We start from the raw sequence: 19,568 nt of genomic DNA on the forward strand, positions 1-19,568 counted from the left end.
CTAAATACAGAGATCAAATAAACAGCATTACGGAAATTGGCTAGACCTACCAGCACTTCACACAACTCATCAGACCAACTTCTAGGGCTAGTGATCATCAAAATTGTTTGAAGTCTGCAGTGCAGGATGAATAGATGAAAGCTGAAGGCAGCTAAACTGAAAACTAAAATTGACGCTGGGATCGGCTTTGATTTGAATTATTTTGGATATGCTAGTAGTTGAAATTCAAATTCCAAATAAATCTAGGACTTGTGAAAAAGAAGAGTAGAGTAATAGATAACCCGCAGTTGAAAGTACGAAGATGAATGTGGTGTCAATTAAATCAATCTGAAAGAAAGAATTAAAACATATAGGACAATGTCAAAGACATGGATTCCCTATTAGGAAACATAACATGAAGAACTATAAGTTAGAATGCAAGTAGGCAAACATGCAATCACGGAGCACCAACAGTTGGCATTGTGAACTTAGAGCATTAAAAAGGGCTACGTTTCTCTACATCTATCCAGCAGATCGCTGATTATGGGATTCCAACAAACTAACATCACTCTTACCCTATTACCATTTCACAGGACATCCCCGAATGCATTCAGCGGATATGCATGTACATAAGACATCAAACCACCGGACATCTAGTGGTCATTTGATTATTTTGGGCAGCGAATGAAATTTACATTAGCAAACCAAGCCTAACATTGGGTTTGAACAGGGAAGATTCTTCCATTGTTCAAAGTACATAATGCTAAAGAACAGGTGTTTGAATGCCATTCTAGGATATGTGATACTTATTTGTTAAGCACCCAACACGACAAAAATAATTAGTAGTTTGAAATGCTGTACAGAACTCGATATCAATAGGAAACAAACTTTGAACCACATCACAGTCTAAAGAGTGAGAGCTAAATCATGTGATCCTCTCAAACTTTATTTCATTCAATTAAAGAGAGTAAATTCCATATAATGACATATAGTGAATTATACATAAGATATAGTGAATTATACATAAGTTGCACATTCCCCAATACAGTGTACAAAGTCAATGCATCATGTATGATTAAGTGAACCAGCGTCCCAAATATCCAAATGAAGGGATATGGAGATGAAATTCTGATAAAGTTAAAGATTGATCTTACCAGCCAAATACCAAGAGTGCATGGCAAGGCTGCCAAATGACATGATATTAGCAAGGGATGATAATCCATGAATCATTCCAAACTTCTTATTCATCGCTGCAAGCTTTGGGTTAGACTTTGCAACTTCCCTGTTCTTTGTCCACCCAACTTCATCTCCAATGTTCTCTTCTCTCTCCACTTTGTGCCTTTGCTTCATCATCTGAACCACAGAAAAGCAACAAAAATCACAGACTGAGCAAAACAAATCTGTCAACAATACATAGATCTTCAACCGCTCTCCGTATATAAAGAATGAACACAGCATCAATTTTCCTCGAAAGCCAAACAAGGACATCCCATAAAACTACATGAAAGAACCAAACCCCACAACTTCAGTTGAACCCAAAACTGCTAACTAAGTGAATGCTACACTATGCAGAACCAACAGCTGAATGAAAAAGCAAAAGCTAGAAAAGTGAAAAAATTTAAACAGCCAAATAATGAATGCTAAAAGAAGTTTGGGAGGAGGGATAAGTAAAGAGCATAAAATAAAACTCTAAAATGCAGATTATGCGGATGTCTAGGAATTTAATAAGAATCACAAGATACTTAACCTCAATGGTCATGGGTGTGAAGACAAACAAATTGGTGAGATTGAAAGCAAAAGCAGAGAGTAGGAAGCCGAGCTGGTACTTTTCAGCAGTGGATGATGACTTCCACGGATGCAGATATGCAAATGATGCAACAGCTATTGAACAGCACACTCCTACTAGCGAAAAATATGCTGGAAACATCTTGCTTTGTAGATTACCAAACTGATGCCTTGGTAGGTTCCTAATTGCAGTAAACGGAGAAAAGATTGATCAAATTTTACATGTTTCTTCATCATCATTTCCGCCCAAAACACATAACAAATTCTATTTTATTTTTTTTAATTATCTCGCTAATTGATATTGCAAAAAAGATAACAGTTAACAGTAACAGTTAATTTCTACAATGGCAATCATTTTTTGCACAAAAAAGGGACTGACTTGAACATGATGATGCCGCCGATGAAGGTGACCCAAAGAGCTGCGCCCCAAGCAGTGGAGAAGCAGAGGAGATGAGCCAGCTTCAGGAAGGGCGATAGCTTGGATGAATTAAGGCCGTCCGATTTTGATCCAAATGTCTCAGGTGAGAATATCACTCCGATGGCTAAGAAAGCCACGGCTGCCAGGAATCTTGTTAGCCAAGCCATTTCTCTCTTACTCTGACCTCACGCCCTCAGATTAACAGTGGTTGAAGCTTGACACTTGACGAAGAAACCGGTAGGTTCTCTTTATCTATTTATTTATCACCGCACGCACAAGTCACCGCCTGCTTCTATTGAAGTGATCTACAGCAATGTTGGTTATTTGCTCTGGGGAAAATATCCACCGTCCACTTATTTTTTACATCTTTTTTTAAAAATACATAATTCCTTTATTTTTTAGCTAGAATCCACCTAAAGTTATATTTTTTTTTACTTTTCCACTTCCGTTTGGAATCCGTTAAGAAAACTAACGGAAACTTAATAAAATGACCATTTTACCCCCAAAATGAAAATTACAATTTTACCTTAAAAAATACCAAAAATAATAAGATTTAATGATGAATATCATTATTGGTACTTTAATGAAGTACAAAAAAATCTTAACTACTAGAGATTATAACTCAATTAATAATAAAACTCTACTTATTTTAAATTCAATTGATGATTTGTGAGATTGGACTATTTTTAATATTACTGTTATAATTTAGCATTCTAATTACAGATATATTTATAAAAAAACATGCATTTGATGGTTATGGAATTTATTTATTTATTGACCGATGGGGAAAATAATTAGATTTAATCTAATTATTTTTTATAATTTTTAAGGTGAAATTGTAATTTTCGTTTTGGGGGTAAAATGGTCATTTTTTAAAGTTTCCGTTAGTTTTCTTAACGGATTCCAAACGGAAGTGGAAAAGTGAAAAAAAATGTAACTTTGGATGGATTCCAGCCAAAAAATAAAGGAATTGTGTATTTTTGAAAAAAGTGTAAAAAATAAGTGGACGGTGGATATTTTCCCTTTGCTTTATCGTCGGATTATTTTGACTTATGTTCAAGTTACCGAAAATGCCATCAGTACTTTAGGGGATTTACGATCGACTTGTGCGTGATTCATACAAAATTACAAATTCAACCTGCCACGTCAGTCAGGTCGTCTCTTCACCTGTCCTACTGGGCGTTCGCTTGTTTTGCATCGTTTTCCTACCGTAGCCAGCACTCGCTGTGAACGTGTAGGGTGAGTTTGGTATCAAGTTCAAAATGGCGTTTTGGTAAACAATAATTGAAAATGGAGAATCATGTTTTTAACTTTTTAGAATGAAAATGTGTTTGGTATACTTTTATACCAGACCCTTTTATAAAATATATCAATTTCTTAAAAGTTAATTTTGATGTTTGAAAATCACTTTAAAAAATTATTTTTCACAAAATCACTCAATTTTATAGCAGATTTTGAGAAGTACGAGAGGAATAATTTTTCAAAATCAAATTCGTATTTGATATAATTTTATATATATCCTCACATATATAATAAAATTCTAAAATTATTTTTATTTAATTTAGAAATAAAATATTAAATTTAAAAATGTTATTATTAATACAAATTATATTGAGATAAAAATAAAAAATATTTTTTAATTTCAATTTTAATAAAAAAATCCTTAAAAAATTATAGAAGTTTAAAGTTATGAAAATAAAAACTATATAATAAGAAGAAAATAATTTAAGATTTGAATATGTGTATGTATTTTATAAATAAAAAAGTTTAAAAATATATATTTTTTAAGATAAAAATTTTGTGGAAAGATAGTTAAATTTTAAGATAAAATTTTATAAAAAGATAGTTAATTTTAATATATCTGTTTGTATGTTATAAATTAAACTGAAGGTATTTGGAGGATAAAATTCAAATGGAGTGTTATGAGAATTTTAGAGGGGTGTTGAAAGCTCAACTCATGTTATATATTGTACATCATCATAAACATGGGCCATTACAGAAGAAGGTTATGACGTTGGCCCGGATAAGTAAAGCTTTGTACAGAACACACGTATGTCGCTGAGTATCGAACATGTGAACCAAGAAGCGTGTCAAGATCCATCGCAGTAAACGCGACGCCACGTGGAGCCACCGAGTTCGAGAACAAATTTCCATTCCCGCCAGTGGCCAGTGCCCCCAAAATTAAATTAAATCCATGTACAAAACAATTCCCCACTCTCTCTCTCTCTCTCTTAAATCACTATTTCACTCTTCCGCGACAAGTTTTATGCATAACACGGAAACGCACGCTCACACTCACTCCTATAACCTCTCTTTCATAATTCATTCACTCAAGATTTCATCAACGCACTTTCAATATTCTCGGTTTCTGAAAATTCTCAGCTTTATTTCTCTTCATTTGCCTTAATTCTATAATAAATTCGGAGGTTTATTTTTAAATAATGGAAATCGATTGTCAATCCAAACCATTTATCGGCGTCCGTTTCGTTCTCTTCGGCTTCGACCCCATCAACGAACGGCAGGTTTTCGTCTTTTCATTTTTCTATTGAGTTGTAAAAGAAATAAATTAACATGGTGCCGTTGTCAATTGATTTCTTTCGGCTTGTGATTTATGTAATTTTAGGTTCGATCCAAGCTTATTGATGGCGGCGGAGTTGATGTTGGCCTGTACACCCAAAGTTGTACTCATGTCATTGTCGATAAGATTGTTTTCGTATGTCTTGTAACTTATTTCAAATAATTACCGACTGTTTTATTTATTTTTTTCGTTTTTCCCGAGCGTGTTTTATGATCAATTTTATTGGTTTTTTTTTTCCTGCTTTCCTATCATTGGTTATTTCAAATGGTTTTGTCATTTATTGTCAAAATTGAGTCGGCCTCTGGTTTGACCATGCTAAATAGGATGATTCAGTGTGTGTTGCCGCTCGAACTGATGGCAAGACCCTTGTCACATCATTGTGGGTTGATCATAGTCTCGATATTGGAATGCCTGTTGATGCAGCTTCAGTAAGTTTCGCTTTTCTTTTTCCTTAATTCTTTTTTTACTTTTTAAGGAACAATGAACGTTTCCATGCTGATAAATAACTAATTAAGTAGGTTTTGACAGTTTCCATTATCAGTCAATCTCAACGTTGAAAATTGAATTAATCAAATCTACTTATTGTATGTTTCTCATACCATATTATTAACCGTTTCTTTTTTGCAGATTATGTACAGACCTCTTAAAGATTTGAATGGAATCCATGGTGCCAACAGTCTAGTTATGTGTTTGACTGGATACCAGCGACAAGACCGAGAGGACATTATGGTATGTGATTCCATTCCTATGTTTCATGTATGACTCTTCACTGGATTAAGGTTGTTATTTGTCTGATGCGAGCATAGTTGTTTTTATGGTTGCACCGGTCATTCACAGACTCTGGTTCGCTTGATGGGCTCACAATTTTCTAAACCGTTGGTGGCAAACAAAGTTACCCATCTCATTTGCTACAAATTTGAGGGTATGTTTTTTAAAATTTACATCATCAAGGAGAATTGACAGAACTATTGGACGTGTATTTGTATACATCTGTAATATTAATTAGTTAGATGAAGACTTCTGTAGTTTATCATCTTTCCATGTCAACTGAACAGATAATTTGAAACACATTGTAAATTTTCAAAGTCCAAATGGTCCAATAAATGGATTTTGAAACACTTGCTAAGTCAGTGTAGAATTCAAATCCTGGTTTCTTGTGTTAGTTGAAGTATCTACCAAATGTGTTATATTGTTGATTCATTTGTGTAAGTTGAACAGATTTGAATCACAATAAACTACAGCATCTACTGGTATCCTGAGTTTCTATGAAGTCTAATTGGGTGTTCTTCCCTCTATTACTTGTGAACTTCAATTTCATGGTGCAGACTATGTTCTTCATCTTGTAGTTGAAGAGTTGTTCTGATTATCTCCTACATTGATTATCTACAGAATAAGTTACTTACAGAATACAATCTTTTTCTCAGAAACTTCATATCAATGTGGTTGATGATTTAGTGAAATATCGTCAATTCATGTTTATGCCCTTTTTTCTGAAAGGATGTATTTGTTATATTGATATTTTAACTGAAGTTTTAATCATACAGGGGAGAAGTATGAGCTTGCCAAGAAAATTAAGTCAATAAAGCTTGTTAATCATCGTTGGTTGGAAGACTGGTAATGCTTTGGATTTTAGTTATTTATGCGTATGCCGATAAAAGATCATGTAGTTTCAGAACACTATCTACCAAGAGGAAATATATATTTTTCCTCAGCAAAGATTGGCACTGTCATTTTTCTATGACTATATATATATTTTTCCCTATTGTTTAATGTGCATACTCTTTATCCGCAGTTTAAGGGTTTGGGAGCTTCTTCCAGAGGTTAATTATGACAAGAGGTATCACAGCAGATCTATACTTTTGCTCCTCTTTTTTATGTATGTACATGCCAGGACATGTGTGGGATGTAAAAAATTGTCTTCTTGGCAACTGAATCATCTCACATCTTGCCTTATTGGACTACATCGTATAGTGATTTGCTTGATGCAGTCATTTCAATTTCTTAATTGACTTACAATGCTATATCTTAAGGTTCTTTCCCCCCCCCCCCCCCCCCCCCCCCCCCCCCCCCTTCCCTGGATTTTTTAACTTGTGGCTTTGTTTTGTTGAATGCTTTTTATTGTGAATTTTAAGTAAATCCCTCCCCAGTTACTGAATTTTTTTTTTTTTTGGGTCTCAACAGTGGTTATGAGTTGGAGACAATGGAAGCTGAAGCTAAGGATTCTGAAGAGGAGATTGAAGTTGCTAGTCTGAAGCAATTTGGGGGCAGAGATGTGAATAAGAGTCCTCATAATTTAAATGTTGGCATTATTAATGCCCATGAATCACCCAAGTCGACATTGGAAGGGCAGGGACTACTGGTAGGTTCAACCATTCCTGAAGCTTCTTCAGGCATTGACAATGCTACGGACATGTTATCAACTCCAAGCAGAGTGAGTAGATCTCATCAAATCTCAGGCTTTGATAATGTTAATATTACTGAGGTGAATGGTTGTCATTACACTGGTGCTTCTAGGGACAATAGTCATGAGAAAACTCCAAATTCTGCTAAAGTGAAAAGTGACTTAGTACCTACTTCAAAAAATGCTGAAATTTCCTATCATTCTGGATCAAAATTTTGTTCTCTGAATTACTCTAGGAAAACCCCTAGGAAGTCAATACTCACAATGTCCTCAGGGAAGGTAGACAATGATGTTCTCAACATTATTTCCTCCAAAGTGGAAAATGCAGAGACCAGAACTGTTACAGCTTGTGGTGAAATTCCTAAGAGAGGAGGAGAACTGTGTCATGAAGAAGAGTCAATTGTGTTACCTCAAAAGAGAATGAGTAATAGTACTGGTGCCGGTTCTAAATCACAAAAGATGAGTCATAATGCAGCAGAATGCAACCCAAGGAGTCCGATTAATTATAAAACTCCGGTATCAGAGACAAAATCATCAGCTTGCCATTCATTTGAGACAGGTAACCATTTATCCCCTGGCAGTAACGGCCATTATACTATTGAAACTGCTACTCCTAGTACTGCACCCAACAAGAAACCACTGACACCTGATCTGCCTTCATTAAAAACTGTGACCTCAGAAGCCTTGCACAGTGAGGGCGCTGATAGAAATGCCCTTGAAACATGCAGGGGATCAAAAGAGTCCACTGTTGCAAGCAAGACTGATAATGAAGATTTTGGTATGGGATCTGTACATTTGGATGGTGAAGCAGAGGATGCACAGAATCTGCATCAGGACCTTGAGGGGTCATCTGCCAAAAACAGATTTTTGGCTATGGACAAATCACCTAGACCTGTAAATATAGTCTCTCCTCAAGTGGGAAAGGACAAATTGATTGCAAAGCCTATTAGGAAGAAGATGGTTGCCAAAAAGGCTTTCGGTTCTGGACACACAACCAATCGAAAGGGTTCTATTTACTCTAACAAAATTTCCTCCCTAAGCAGTCCTGCTGTTTGCTTGAGTAGGGAGGTAGAGAGAGCCAACCAGAAGAAATTCTCTAGTACGAGTGAGCTTGAGACAGACCCTCCAAATTTAAGTGATGAAGCGACAAAAGAGATGGAGACAACACTCGTTGCAAAATGTGGAGATAATTCTGGTGATGGGATCAAGACCATGGATGATGAAACTGAAGCTCCTGATGAAAAGTATGAAATTGAGTTTGAGAAGATGCTAAACAATGAGAAGTCCGAAGGGGTTCAATCCATACATAAAGAAGATACAATGATGAAAAGAGTACCTGGAGTTGGCCATGAAGCACATGATTCTATGGTTTATGGACGTGATGGAATAACTGGCAAGGAAGTAATGAATGCTGAAGTTGGAATGACTGTTTCAGGCAAGAGATTTGACTTGGATGAATCAACCTCCAAAATGGATGGTATGAAAAGTAAAAGAAAGATAAGGCCTTCAGATAAGGCCAATGGAAATGTTTCTGCTGACAAGGAGACAGTAGAATCCTGGGATGATGAAGCTGAAGCTGCTGATGAGAAAGTTGGAAATGTGTTTGAGGAGGCACTGAATGATGAGAAGCCTGAGGGGGTTGAACTCATACATAAAGAAGATGCAGAGTTGAAAAGGATACCTGGAGCCGGTCATGAAGCGCATGATTCCGTAGTTTGCAGACATGATGAAATTACTGGAAAGGAAGGGATAAATGCTCAGGTAAGGACGACTCTTTCTGGTGAGATGTTTGACTTGGATGAATCAAATTCCAAGAGGGATGGTACGAAATGCAAAATAAATAGAGCAAAGAAAAGGCCTTCGGGTAAGGCCAGTTTAAAGACCCTTTCTGCTGACAAAGGGACAGTAGAATCCAAGAAAGATGTAGTTGGGGAAGAAAATTTAAATGGAGAGAAAAATGAGGAATGCAGAGAAAAAGAGAAAAATGTGCTGCTTCCAAGAAGCAAAACCCGGGTCATCACTGCATCTGCAAGTAAGGTGGGGAGCTCTGATGAAGTGGAGAAGGAAAACAGGCCGGTTGCTGATGAAGGCCAAACTTCAAGTCCAGGTGTTGGAAAATCAATTCTTAAATCTATGAAAGTATCAATGAAGAATAAAATTGGTGGAAATGTTAATTCCAATTCAATACCATTGGACAAGTCTCTGAACAAATTGGACAAGTCTCTGAACAAACTGAAAGATGAACCTATATGGTTTATATTAAGTGGACATAGACTACAGAGAAAGGAATTTCAGGTGGTTATAAGGCGTTTGAAAGGAAGACTATGTAGAGATTCTCATCAGTGGTCATACCAGGCAACACACTTTATTGCCCCAGAAATTCGCAGAACAGAGAAGTTCTTTGCTGCTGCGGCATCTGGAAGGTGAAGTTCCTCTTGGCATAACTTTCATCAGCTTTAACCAATTCTTGGTTCTCGAAGTTGGTTTAAGTTTCATTCTCCACTGGCTCTACACATTATTTAACAACTTCCATGGTCTACTATTTGAACCATGGAAGCATTTTTGTCATAGAAATGAAATATTAGCTCCTTGAGGCTCTTGCTGATGGCTATTACAATTCTGTCTTGAATGCAGGTGGATTCTCAAGACTGATTATTTAAGTGCTTGTAGCCAGGCAGGAAAATTCTTGCCGGAGGAACCTTACGAATGGCACAAAAATGGCCTCAGTGAAGATGGTGCAATTAATTTAGAGGCTCCAAGGAAATGGCGGCTCTTAAGGGAGAGAACAGGTCATGGTGCCTTTCATGGAATGCGCATTATTGTTTATGGAGATTGCATTGCGCCACCTCTGGTATGTCTGTTTGGTAACATAAACCCTATTATATATTCTAAGTTTCTAATTATGAAATCATTTTTCGATAAACCATTTAATAACAGATGGTATAGTTGGCTTTCATTCTGGTAGTTTGTACTATTTAGATTCTACTGTTCTGATACCTGTTCTGCATCTTTTGTTCATCCAGGATACACTGAAGCGCGTGGTGAAGGCTGGAGATGGGAACATATTAGCTACTTCCCCACCTTACACTCGCTTTCTAAATTCTGGAGTTGACTTTGCTGTTGTTAGTCCTGGTATGCCTCGTGTTGATTTGTGGGTCCAAGAGTTCTTAAAACATGAGATACCTTGTGTTGTAGCTGATTACTTGGTGGAGTTTGTTTGCAAACCTGGTTATTCCCTTGAGAGACATGTGCAATATAACACTCATGCTTGGGCAGAGAAGTCATTATCCAATCTGCTTAGCAAGGCAGAAGAAATAGTTATGGACTTGACTCCTCCCAATGATTATGATACTGATAAGATAACTTGCCAAGCGTGTGGGTGCAGTGACAGGGGTGAAGTTATGCTGATCTGTGGAGACGAAGGTGGTTCTGTTGGTTGTGGGGTTGGAATGCATATTGATTGTTGTGATCCTCCTCTTGAAAGTGTTCCGGAGGAAGACTGGTTCTGTCCAACGTGCACCAGAAGCAGGATTAATCCATCTAAAAGGACCTCTTCATGAAAGCACAAGTGATCTGAACTTGCTTAGGCCTTAGCTTCTTTACAAATTTCGATCTTGTACATTGCAGTCACGGCCAAACATGTAATCAGTATTAGTCTTAAGCTGAAATATGATGTTTTTGTAGAATGGCCTCGAATGGGTATGGTATTATTATTCAATTCTGAGCAATTTAGAACGTGTTGGCTGCCAAGTTTGGATGTATTTAAAGTGTGTTGGAAATTTGTTCTGATTAGAAAGCAATTACGACTACATCTTATTGCCATTTGGTTTAGAAGAATGGAACAATAAGCTCAGTTGACTCTCTTTCTAAGTTCAATTTATTTTGGTATGATGTTATAGTGGTTTGCTCTTTATATTTGATCAAGACTTGATTGTATGTTTGCATAACACCAAATGTTACAAAGAAACAATTTTTTTCTGTTATTGCTAGACTCGAGTGCAAGTCTCTTTGCCCATGGTACTCCTCCTGTGGTAATTTTTTTGGGAAAAAATAGTATTGATAATGCATCCCAGGGCCCAGTCCACAGAACTTGTAAACACACTATGGGCTTGGGCAGCACAGAATGGCAAATTATTAGGCATGGGAGCCCGGAGATAGTTTTTTTTTGTTGGGGGGGGGGGGGGGGGGGGGACAAGAATAATGCTTCACCGTTGCTTCTTAAATCTTAATGATAGCAGAGGAAATTAAATTTAAATTCACTAAACTGAGTTGCGAGTGAGAGAGAGAGATGGAATATTCAAGATGTTACTCATTTGTTATTTAGTATACAAAAATCAAATAACGTGTTATTATTGTTGTGCATGATGCGGGCCAATAACATTTTCTTCTTTTAACCCGACCCAACAAATGAATTGAGATTTGACCAATTGGAAGTCTATCCTGTTGAATTTCCTACGGGGAGAATCTGGGGACGAGTTGAGTTGGCGTTACCCGTACCATAAAGGCACAAAGGGGATGATTCAAATTTTGGTTAGAATTGATAAATTGTCAAACGTAGGGTCAGCTCTTGATAAAATGCCAATTAAGTCAACAAGAATTGGATCTCACCCACTGGAAAAACAAAAACAAATTGTTTGGTCCTTGCCCTTTTTTATCTTTAGGGATAACTCGAAGAAAGAATAAAACCAACAGTTGATGTGAAAAGGGCTTTTGTCAGATTCTTTGAACCACCATCATCATGACACCCAGTTTTGACAATAAGCTAATTTCATTCAGCGTACATAAACCTTTCATATTAAGACCCATTATAAAGCTCCAATGAATAAACAGAACTATTGGCCACATGATTCCATCACATGCAGCCACTGACATCATCATATCTGGCCACGACTTCTCCTCTTTCCAATGTTCCCAACATTCAAACATCACGTGTTCCTTTCTCGCCCATATCTTTATTTTTCTCAAATTTAATCCCACTTTCACCCCCATTCCCGCATTGCCCTTTTGGTCCCAATCTTCCATGACAAGATTCAGGGTACTTGTGTCATTTCCGACCGAAGATTAAAATTTTGTGAAGCGTTTTAAGTCTTGCAACTTGCATATAATTAATAAGAGTATAAAAAATGTGTTTATTGAAGCTCACAATCTCTCTGACTATGTTTTCTTAAAAAAATTAAAATAATAATAATAATAATTAAAAAGAAAAATAAATAATTGGCTCCCTCGTGAGAATTCGTGTAAATCCCCTTTTCTTTCGCCAGAAGTTAATAAAATATGCACATATATTATTAAAAAAAAATTAAATCATTTTCACGTCAGAGGGGCAATGAGCTGTTGAGAATTACAAAGAGCTCTCATTTACGCTTGGGGAATTTTTATTGTTTAAATAAAGAAAAGAGAGATCAAGATGTGCAAATGCAACTCTCACAGTTCTAGTTTTCAGCTAAGCCATTCGTTTTTTTTTATAAAAAAAATATTGTAATAATGAGTTGGTGGTTCATGTATGCTCACGCGGGGCTAATTAAATCACAGATCCGGCTACTGCTATGTCGTTTTAATATTGTAATACAAATATATAGTTCAAAATTTCAACGGTAATCTTATATATATTCCATGAAACAAATAATAATAACTCTGATGAAATTTGACAATGAGACAAGCTTAGTGGAAGCTAGCATGGAAATGGGTTGTCATTTATGAAACAAGCATGTTGGATTTTCATTTTAAGCATCCTCTCCAAAGGGAACCCAAAAAAATATATACATATATATATATATATATATTCTAGATTAAAGAATTAATTCAGTCTTAATTTATTGCCCACCCTATACCATAAAGATCGATTTTAACTTATAATAATGATGTTAAAGTTTTAGTATATTCTTGAAGCTAAAGAATGGAGGGAAAGAAAAAACTGGAAAAGAAAACTGAGTAGCGTACAAGGGCAATGTCAATTTGTAAGCATTAAAAGGCTCAAATTTCTTGCAAGGAAAGAAAAAGGGTTTTGTTGGGTTGGTTAGGAACCCTTTACAAAAAGCACACAAAATGATTTTAGTTTATTGAATCAAGAATTTTGAACCCACGTCAATCTAAAATATATTTCAGATGCAAATTGGTGGTATCATGGAGATATTATGATTATACAAAAATTTAAAAGCAGGGGATTGCTTCATTGGAGAATAATGTAAGAAAATCTTCACATGACAGTTGTGTGGGCTACGTACTAATGGTCTCAAATAGTCCGCTGTAACAATTAGTTGAACACTGGAATGATCGTTAGAAAAACTTAAAATAAAATCTCAAGCTGTACAGACAAAGCTATAAATATTTTCATTAAAAACATTAAATTTCCAAGCTACGCATACTGTTTTGGGGTAGTGATAGCTACCAAAATCAAGTTTTGCCGCAACCCTGTCACCATTTCAAGCAATGAGCTTAAGCAAAGTAACAAGAATGAATGGTTTCAATAACAAAAGATACTGGCTCCACCTTTTCGATTTTCACGGGCGCAAAAGACTCGAGGCTTTTTTGGCTCGCATGGCGATAGAAGCTATTAGTCCGATAAATTAAATAACCTTTTTCCCATCCAACAACCATTCATTAAAGATCATTATTATAACTCAACAGTACACACACTTTGCTCCTGTTAACGCAACAGCATTTATTCACAGAGAGTGGATTGCGTTGCAAGAGAAAGATTACCCTTCGGAGGGGAAAAAAAAAAAAAAAAAAAGGAACAGTGCTTAATGCCTCAGCATAAAAAAGCAATAATGACGACGGCAGGCAAAACTGTTGATTGATTTGACATAACCTTTCCAAATTGTTCCAACTTTTCTTGTATTGAGTGTTTAATTAGACCATTTGTTTCGTCGATTGCGCCAAAAAAAGAAAAGGACCATTTGTTTTGTTGCATTAGGCGGACCTGAAACAGGACTTCGTACCTCTCTGGTGGGCAGTGGGGGTGACTTGGACAATGGCTTTTTACAGTTTTAACCCAGTAGGATTCGGCCACGTCCATAAGAGCAACATTCACTCAAAGCCACAACACGGAGAGAGGGCTCACTGGTCCGGCATCAGGGCTCAGCCTGAGTGGAGGTGCTCACTGCTCATAAACCAATCACAGTACTCTTGAGTTTGGATCAAGGAAAGGATCAAGTGGAAGTAGCAAATAAATGAAATCTAGTGGAATGTCAGAAGTGTCAGTCATTGGATAGAACTACCCCAGTGAAAACATTAAATGCAACAGATGAGACATCAGAGAGAATCCAAAGCCAGCTTCTCTGCATCTGCGCAGCAATTAAGTAATAAGCAGATCTAAAACCAGCCAACTATTAATATCAGCTGGAAAACGACATTTAATGAAAACGACGCCAGCTTTGCGCTCTAAAATGCTAAAAACAAAAGAACGAATTGGAAAGTAGAAAATTCGATACGGAAAATTCTATACATGTAGATAATGAAGAAACAAAATTTCCCGGCAATCTTTTACGTTTATCCTTTTGTACAAACAGAGAAAATGAACAAGAGATTCTAATGCCGGTAAACATCTCGAGAACTTTCACTCCGAATTTTCCCAGCAAAAATTTCAGCAGCTCAATGCTTCATACTTCACCGTTAGTGGACGATTAAACCCAGCTTGTGATAGCAAATTCCCAACAGCAGCAATGTCTCTGCAAAAAATACCCTGATAAACATTTGCATTTGAAGAAGATGGCCCCTTGTTAAGATCATTTGAATTAATAATTTTAGCACCAGTAGTTTCCAACGATGAGGCTGCGGCAGTAGTTTCCAACTTCACCTCCTGTTCCAACAATGAATTCTGTGCTTGTTGCTGCACTTGAGTGGCTGCTTGCAAAGCAGTAACAGCAGTAGCCGTCTTTCTCCTCTTCTCAGCTGCTTCCTCATCCATAATATTACTCATGACGCTTGAATAACCCCTCTGCAACAATCTATACAACAACAAAGCAGACATTTTAGCTCTGTCTCTAACCGAATCAAGATCACGTTCATCGGCGAACTCACACCGTTCGGTAAAACTAATAGCTTTATCCGGCTTGTGTCTTAAAGACAACAACAAGTGTGCCCTCTCCAATTCAGATCGCGAACACCCGCGTCTCAATCCAATCAAAGCATAATAATCAACATTTCCAGTCTCCCCAGAAGCAACCCTCTGCTTCAATTCTTGAATCTTCGTCGTTAACGCACACAATTTCCCCGGTATCTCTCTATATCTTACGTTGTGTCTCTTCCAAGCAGGTCCTGGTAACTTTCTATCACGCAAGATTGCGTTGTACAGAAGTTTCAAGTGTTCCAAGTCATGTAAACAATCCGGTAAGCAACGGATTGTTTCAAGAAGCAAGGCCCTTGTGTCAAGCGCTTGGATGCAACTGGGTTCAAGGGCCAACGTCTTGTTACAATCAGCGATCGATTCTGCTATCCTTCCCGAGGATCTGTAAGCAAAAGCTCTATGCATGTAACATTCAGCCAAGAACCCTTGTGGGGCTCCTCGGCGACCGTCGACGATTTTAGAGAAGTGACGGATGGCCTCTGAGTAGAGACCGGCGTCCAGTGCGGCGATGGCTGCGGTGCGACGTCGTAGGAGGAGCTTAATGTGGGAAAGCAACTGTGACACGCTCTCTGACTCTGTCATTGTGCGCGGCGGAGTGGCGGGTGGCGTCTGGTGGTTGTTTGATACTGGGAACTTGGAAAAGGGAAAGCTGTCGTCAGATAACGATATGCTCTCGCGCCGGAATGCGGCGGTGGCCAGGCGTTTTCCAGTCTGGAGAAGAACCATAGCGTCCTCCATTAAGCCTAGGTGGCAACATGCTTGGCCTAGAACCAAGTACCTACAATACAATTGTCGTGAACTGAGTTAGTCGAACGAGTTTCGTTTTGTTTGATTTAACTGCCTAACTCAGAATTAAAACTGGAATTACCAAACGGCCTATAAGTCTTACATATTATTATTATTATTATTTTAATCAAGGCTTATCGCACTTTAAATAAAATTATCATATATATGACGTAATATAATAAATATATTCTGTTTGATAAAAATTTAATAAAATCTGAAGTTCTGATATTATTATTATTATTATTATATTATTCATGATAAACTTGTTGAACCTAAATCGGTTGTCAAATCACATCACTTTGTATTGAAAATACACCACCACCATATTGTTTAAGAATATGCATTTGGTGATCTGAGTTTAGGGTCAAAAGTTGAAATCCATATCTAAACAAAATAAATGGCGTCATTATAATTTGAACCTCGGAGAAAACATTAGCAGGGATTAAGAAATTAAGAACCCAATTAAAAAGAAAAAAGGGAAACACTTAAGAAATAATTTTTATTTTGGAAAATAAAATTACCTCCATTGTCCTTCTTTCTCGCAATTTCTACAGAGTCCGGCCATCACTTTCTTCTTCAAGTCCGAGACCGAGAAACACTTGAAAGATGGATCGCGACCCAGTGAGTCATCAGACGAGTCGCCACCAGAGTGCAAAAGTTTGACTCGCTCTCTCGAGAGTTGTTGAGAGGAGCTATCAGAGGAAACCGAACCGGAGTCGTCGTTAGCCATTTTAAGGCTGGGAATATAATCTTGAAGCATATCAGCAACGTCTTTGAATCGTCTTAGATACAGCAGAGATCTCGCTTTGAGCTCAAGAGCGAGTTCGAGGCGAGGCGAGAGCGCGAGAGCAGCGTCGAGAAGACTGAGAGCCGAAGCGATCTCGCTGTGCTCTTGAGTCGCAATGAGAGTCCTTGCATCTCTAATATATTTATCTACAATCTGTATCGATCAATACAACAAGAGCGCATGAATTTTCATTTTATTTTTAGTTTTAAAAAAAATCAAAAAAATAAAATGCTAGGCCAAAATGCGGTACCTTTCTGTTGCTGAGCCACCAGTGTTTCTTCTCAGTGCAAGTTAATGCAGGAGAAGTAGCCATGTTTGTTTGTGTTGTTGAAACTCTCCCAACTCTTTTTCTCTCTTAAAGCATATATATATATATGTACATACATACATACATACATATATTTATATATATATATATTTTTCTGATTTACAATAATAAAAGAGAGGAGAAATATACAAGCAGGACAGGAGAGAAGGAAAATGTAAGCAGAGTGGGGAGAGAGAGGCAGGGTTGAATGATTTAAAATCTGTTTAGATTTGAAGAGTAAATAAGGGGAAGGTTGTGGAGAAAACAAAGCCCTAAAAATAAAGAAAGAAAATGTAAAAAAAAAAAAAAAAAAAATTTGTGCCAGCTTTGACCTCAGACAAAGTTTTGATCATTCAACTTCATAGCTGGCGCTGGCACCTCACCATTTTTTATTCTCTCTCTCTCTCTCTCTCTCTCTCTCTGCGCTATGTGGCCTATAAGGCTACATGGCTACCTATGTGCTCGAATTTATTTTTTTTCTTTTTTGCATATAGAAAAGGTAAAAATTTTAATATAAATGAGGTATAATTTTGTTAACCGGATGTAGCCGGTGATTACATGATTGTGACCGGAGGGAGACGGTGACTCATCACGGGTCCTCGGGTTCAACTACCGGAGAAAAGATAAGACGCCAGCAAATTGCCCCCAAAAGTAAGTAAAGATGGTGAAGAAAACCATCCAGTTATTTACTTACATTTTATCAATTTGCCCCTCCTTCTCTTTAAAAAAAAAAAAAAATTGTTAATGACATTTAAGCTTGTAACGGATCAAACAAGTAAAGTTTGTGCTCCTCCCAAACACGCCCTAAACAGACTGCCATACTTCATTCATTAATTTATAATACTTACCACATTTAGTTGTTCTGAATGTGGTCCTCCAATTGTAAATTGTGATAATAAGTAGAGAATTGGTTAAAAATTTTAATCTCAAATTGGAAGGGTAATGTTGTAATTCGGAAGATTGATGAAGCTTACATTTATTTATTATTTTTTGGGGGGGGAAGAAAGTGGCTCGTCTCTCGTAAGGCACAAGAATCATGGCGCTTTCCCTTTTTTGGGGGTGGGTTTTTGCTTTGCTTTGTATTTTACCCACATTGATTAATGAATGCACATGAGTATGGATAGATAGCCAGATGGGTCTATCTTAAAGGCTCTCCCCTAACTGCCTTTCCTTTGCCCCCACCCCAGCTGCTAAGCCCCACCACCCCTAGCACAACACCACACAGGCAACTCCCGTGTCCACGTCAGCAACGTTTCCATTTGTCATCTTCGGGCTTTGTGTCCCGCGTTACTGGGACGGCTTTCGTGTCCAGATCAGCTGCCATGGCTTCGGGACGATGCCTTTGTTTTGGAACCCAAATATTATTTATTTATTGTATGTGTTTTTGGTCGTGTGCTAACCAATATAACCCAATGATCAAACGAAATTTAGTTCATAGAAGTAGAACCCAATGAGAAGTCAAGGGAGCCTTACGCTAAATAAATAATTATTTGCAATTAGCTCAAGATAATTGACGTGCCTTTTTTAATAGAAATAATTAAGCGTACTTAACTTACCAACATTCTGTTTCCTTGTACAATTATTTGGATTCCTTTTAACCAATTGTTTGAATAGCGATGAATCAATTAGTTGTTCATTTCTTACCAACAAGCGCTTCTTACTAAAATCTATAATCATCTCCATCTATGTACTTCTTTGAAAGAAAAAAAAAATTAGATAAATGAATAAATAAATATGGGAGTAAACTCAAATTCTTCAAACAATGTCTAATTTTCGGGGGAAAAAAAAAAAAAAGTAGTGGAAGGGAAGAAGAAGAAAAAGGTTCATTTCCATAATTAATAGGAAGTAGGACCAGAGAATGCATTATTGTGCCATACGTATGGATTCAATATGATGAGCAATTTGACTGTATTTATCCTAAAATATCCTGACAACAGGATTATTTTGAAGCTCTCACCAAGTCACGTCATCAAACAACGTCGTTTTCATCGCTCGGGTTATGGCCTGAAAGAAGCCGAAACAGCCAATCCGAGTTGAGTTAACCCAGCTCCGAATTTTGAGTTAACTCACAGTCCAAGAATTAAAAATTTATAATAGAACTCTGATAAGTGATGAATGATAGAGCCACCAAAAAAAAATTGAACTTGTGCTACAGTCGCTCGCTCCAATAGGCTCGGGACCATTGGACCCAGAGACAATACAATGGCTGGTTTATTTCATAAACATAGATGCAACTCATGTCCGGCTAATGTTGTGGAAATTTGATTTATATGGTCCCATTTGTTGTTGGAATTCATCAATTGATAAAGCTATACATCGCCAATTGCTGTAGAATGGGCTACATCCTCTTACTTGTGTTATCTTGATTGAATCTTGTACTGGCATGCCCTTTATCAGCCATGGTCCATTTCTACTGTGTCACAAAATTTTATTCACTTTTTTTTTTTTTTTGGGGGGGA

The 19,568-nt window shown here is 37.1% G+C and overlaps 3 protein-coding genes across 5 annotated transcripts; 1 reads left to right on the forward strand and 2 right to left on the reverse strand.

Annotated features, from left to right (window-relative positions):
- Positions 1-886: 886 nt before the first annotated feature.
- On the reverse strand, positions 887-2,485 carry LOC102624276 (uncharacterized). Its single transcript, XM_006492250.4, has 3 exons — positions 2,144-2,485; positions 1,727-1,946; positions 887-1,332 (listed from the first exon to the last, which is right to left on the reverse strand). Exons 1-3 carry the CDS (start codon positions 2,347-2,349, stop codon positions 1,117-1,119), a joined length of 642 nt encoding a protein of 213 aa, XP_006492313.1. The 5' UTR covers positions 2,350-2,485; the 3' UTR covers positions 887-1,116.
- A 1,920-nt stretch (positions 2,486-4,405) lies between these two features.
- On the forward strand, positions 4,406-11,085 carry LOC102624568 (BRCT domain-containing protein At4g02110). Of its 3 annotated transcripts, XM_006492252.4 has the most exons (11): positions 4,406-4,704; positions 4,806-4,895; positions 5,084-5,188; positions 5,388-5,489; positions 5,598-5,682; positions 6,305-6,374; positions 6,553-6,597; positions 6,942-7,720; positions 7,841-9,584; positions 9,796-10,012; positions 10,185-11,085. In XM_006492252.4, the coding sequence occupies exons 1-11, from the start codon at positions 4,624-4,626 to the stop codon at positions 10,719-10,721; spliced, it is 3,855 nt and encodes a 1,284-aa protein (XP_006492315.2). In that variant the 5' UTR covers positions 4,406-4,623; the 3' UTR covers positions 10,722-11,085. The 3 variants fall into 3 exon arrangements, with proteins under 3 accessions (XP_006492315.2, XP_006492314.2, XP_024948840.2); XM_006492251.4 differs by having other exon boundaries at positions 6,942-9,584; XM_025093072.2 differs by lacking the exons at positions 4,406-4,704; positions 4,806-4,895 and having other exon boundaries at positions 5,170-5,188; positions 5,567-5,682; positions 6,942-9,584.
- A 3,484-nt stretch (positions 11,086-14,569) lies between these two features.
- Positions 14,570-17,534, reverse strand: LOC102625036 (uncharacterized). The gene is made up of 3 exons (XM_006492253.4): positions 17,053-17,534; positions 16,537-16,955; positions 14,570-16,007 (listed from the first exon to the last, which is right to left on the reverse strand). The coding sequence occupies exons 1-3, from the start codon at positions 17,113-17,115 to the stop codon at positions 14,747-14,749; spliced, it is 1,743 nt and encodes a 580-aa protein (XP_006492316.1). The 5' UTR covers positions 17,116-17,534; the 3' UTR covers positions 14,570-14,746.
- Positions 17,535-19,568: the final 2,034 nt, after the last annotated feature.

The sequence above is a fragment of the Citrus sinensis genome, chromosome 3, assembly GCF_022201045.2.
Source record: "Citrus sinensis cultivar Valencia sweet orange chromosome 3, DVS_A1.0, whole genome shotgun sequence".
NCBI classification, from domain to species: Eukaryota; Viridiplantae; Streptophyta; class Magnoliopsida; order Sapindales; family Rutaceae; genus Citrus; species Citrus sinensis.

Excerpts from the sequence above, each read along its gene's own strand:
- LOC102624276 (XM_006492250.4), bottom strand. The coding sequence starts at position 2,349 with ATGGCTTGGCTAACAAGATTCCTGGCAGCCGTGGCTTTCTTAGCCATC. Across the intron at positions 1,947-2,143 it reads GGCGGCATCATCATGTTCAA|GAACCTACCAAGGCATCAGT; the intron begins GTCAGTCCCTTT and ends TACTGCAATTAG. Across the intron at positions 1,333-1,726 it reads TCACACCCATGACCATTGAG|ATGATGAAGCAAAGGCACAA; the intron begins GTTAAGTATCTT and ends TCTGTGGTTCAG.
- LOC102624568 (XM_006492251.4), top strand. The coding sequence starts at position 4,624 with ATGGAAATCGATTGTCAATCCAAACCATTTATCGGCGTCCGTTTCGTT. Across the intron at positions 5,189-5,387 it reads TGCCTGTTGATGCAGCTTCA|ATTATGTACAGACCTCTTAA; the intron begins GTAAGTTTCGCT and ends TCTTTTTTGCAG. Across the intron at positions 10,013-10,184 it reads ATTGCATTGCGCCACCTCTG|GATACACTGAAGCGCGTGGT; the intron begins GTATGTCTGTTT and ends TTGTTCATCCAG.
- LOC102625036 (XM_006492253.4), bottom strand. The coding sequence starts at position 17,115 with ATGGCTACTTCTCCTGCATTAACTTGCACTGAGAAGAAACACTGGTGG. Across the intron at positions 16,956-17,052 it reads GGTGGCTCAGCAACAGAAAG|ATTGTAGATAAATATATTAG; the intron begins GTACCGCATTTT and ends TGATCGATACAG. Across the intron at positions 16,008-16,536 it reads GAGAAAGAAGGACAATGGAG|GTACTTGGTTCTAGGCCAAG; the intron begins GTAATTTTATTT and ends ATTGTATTGTAG.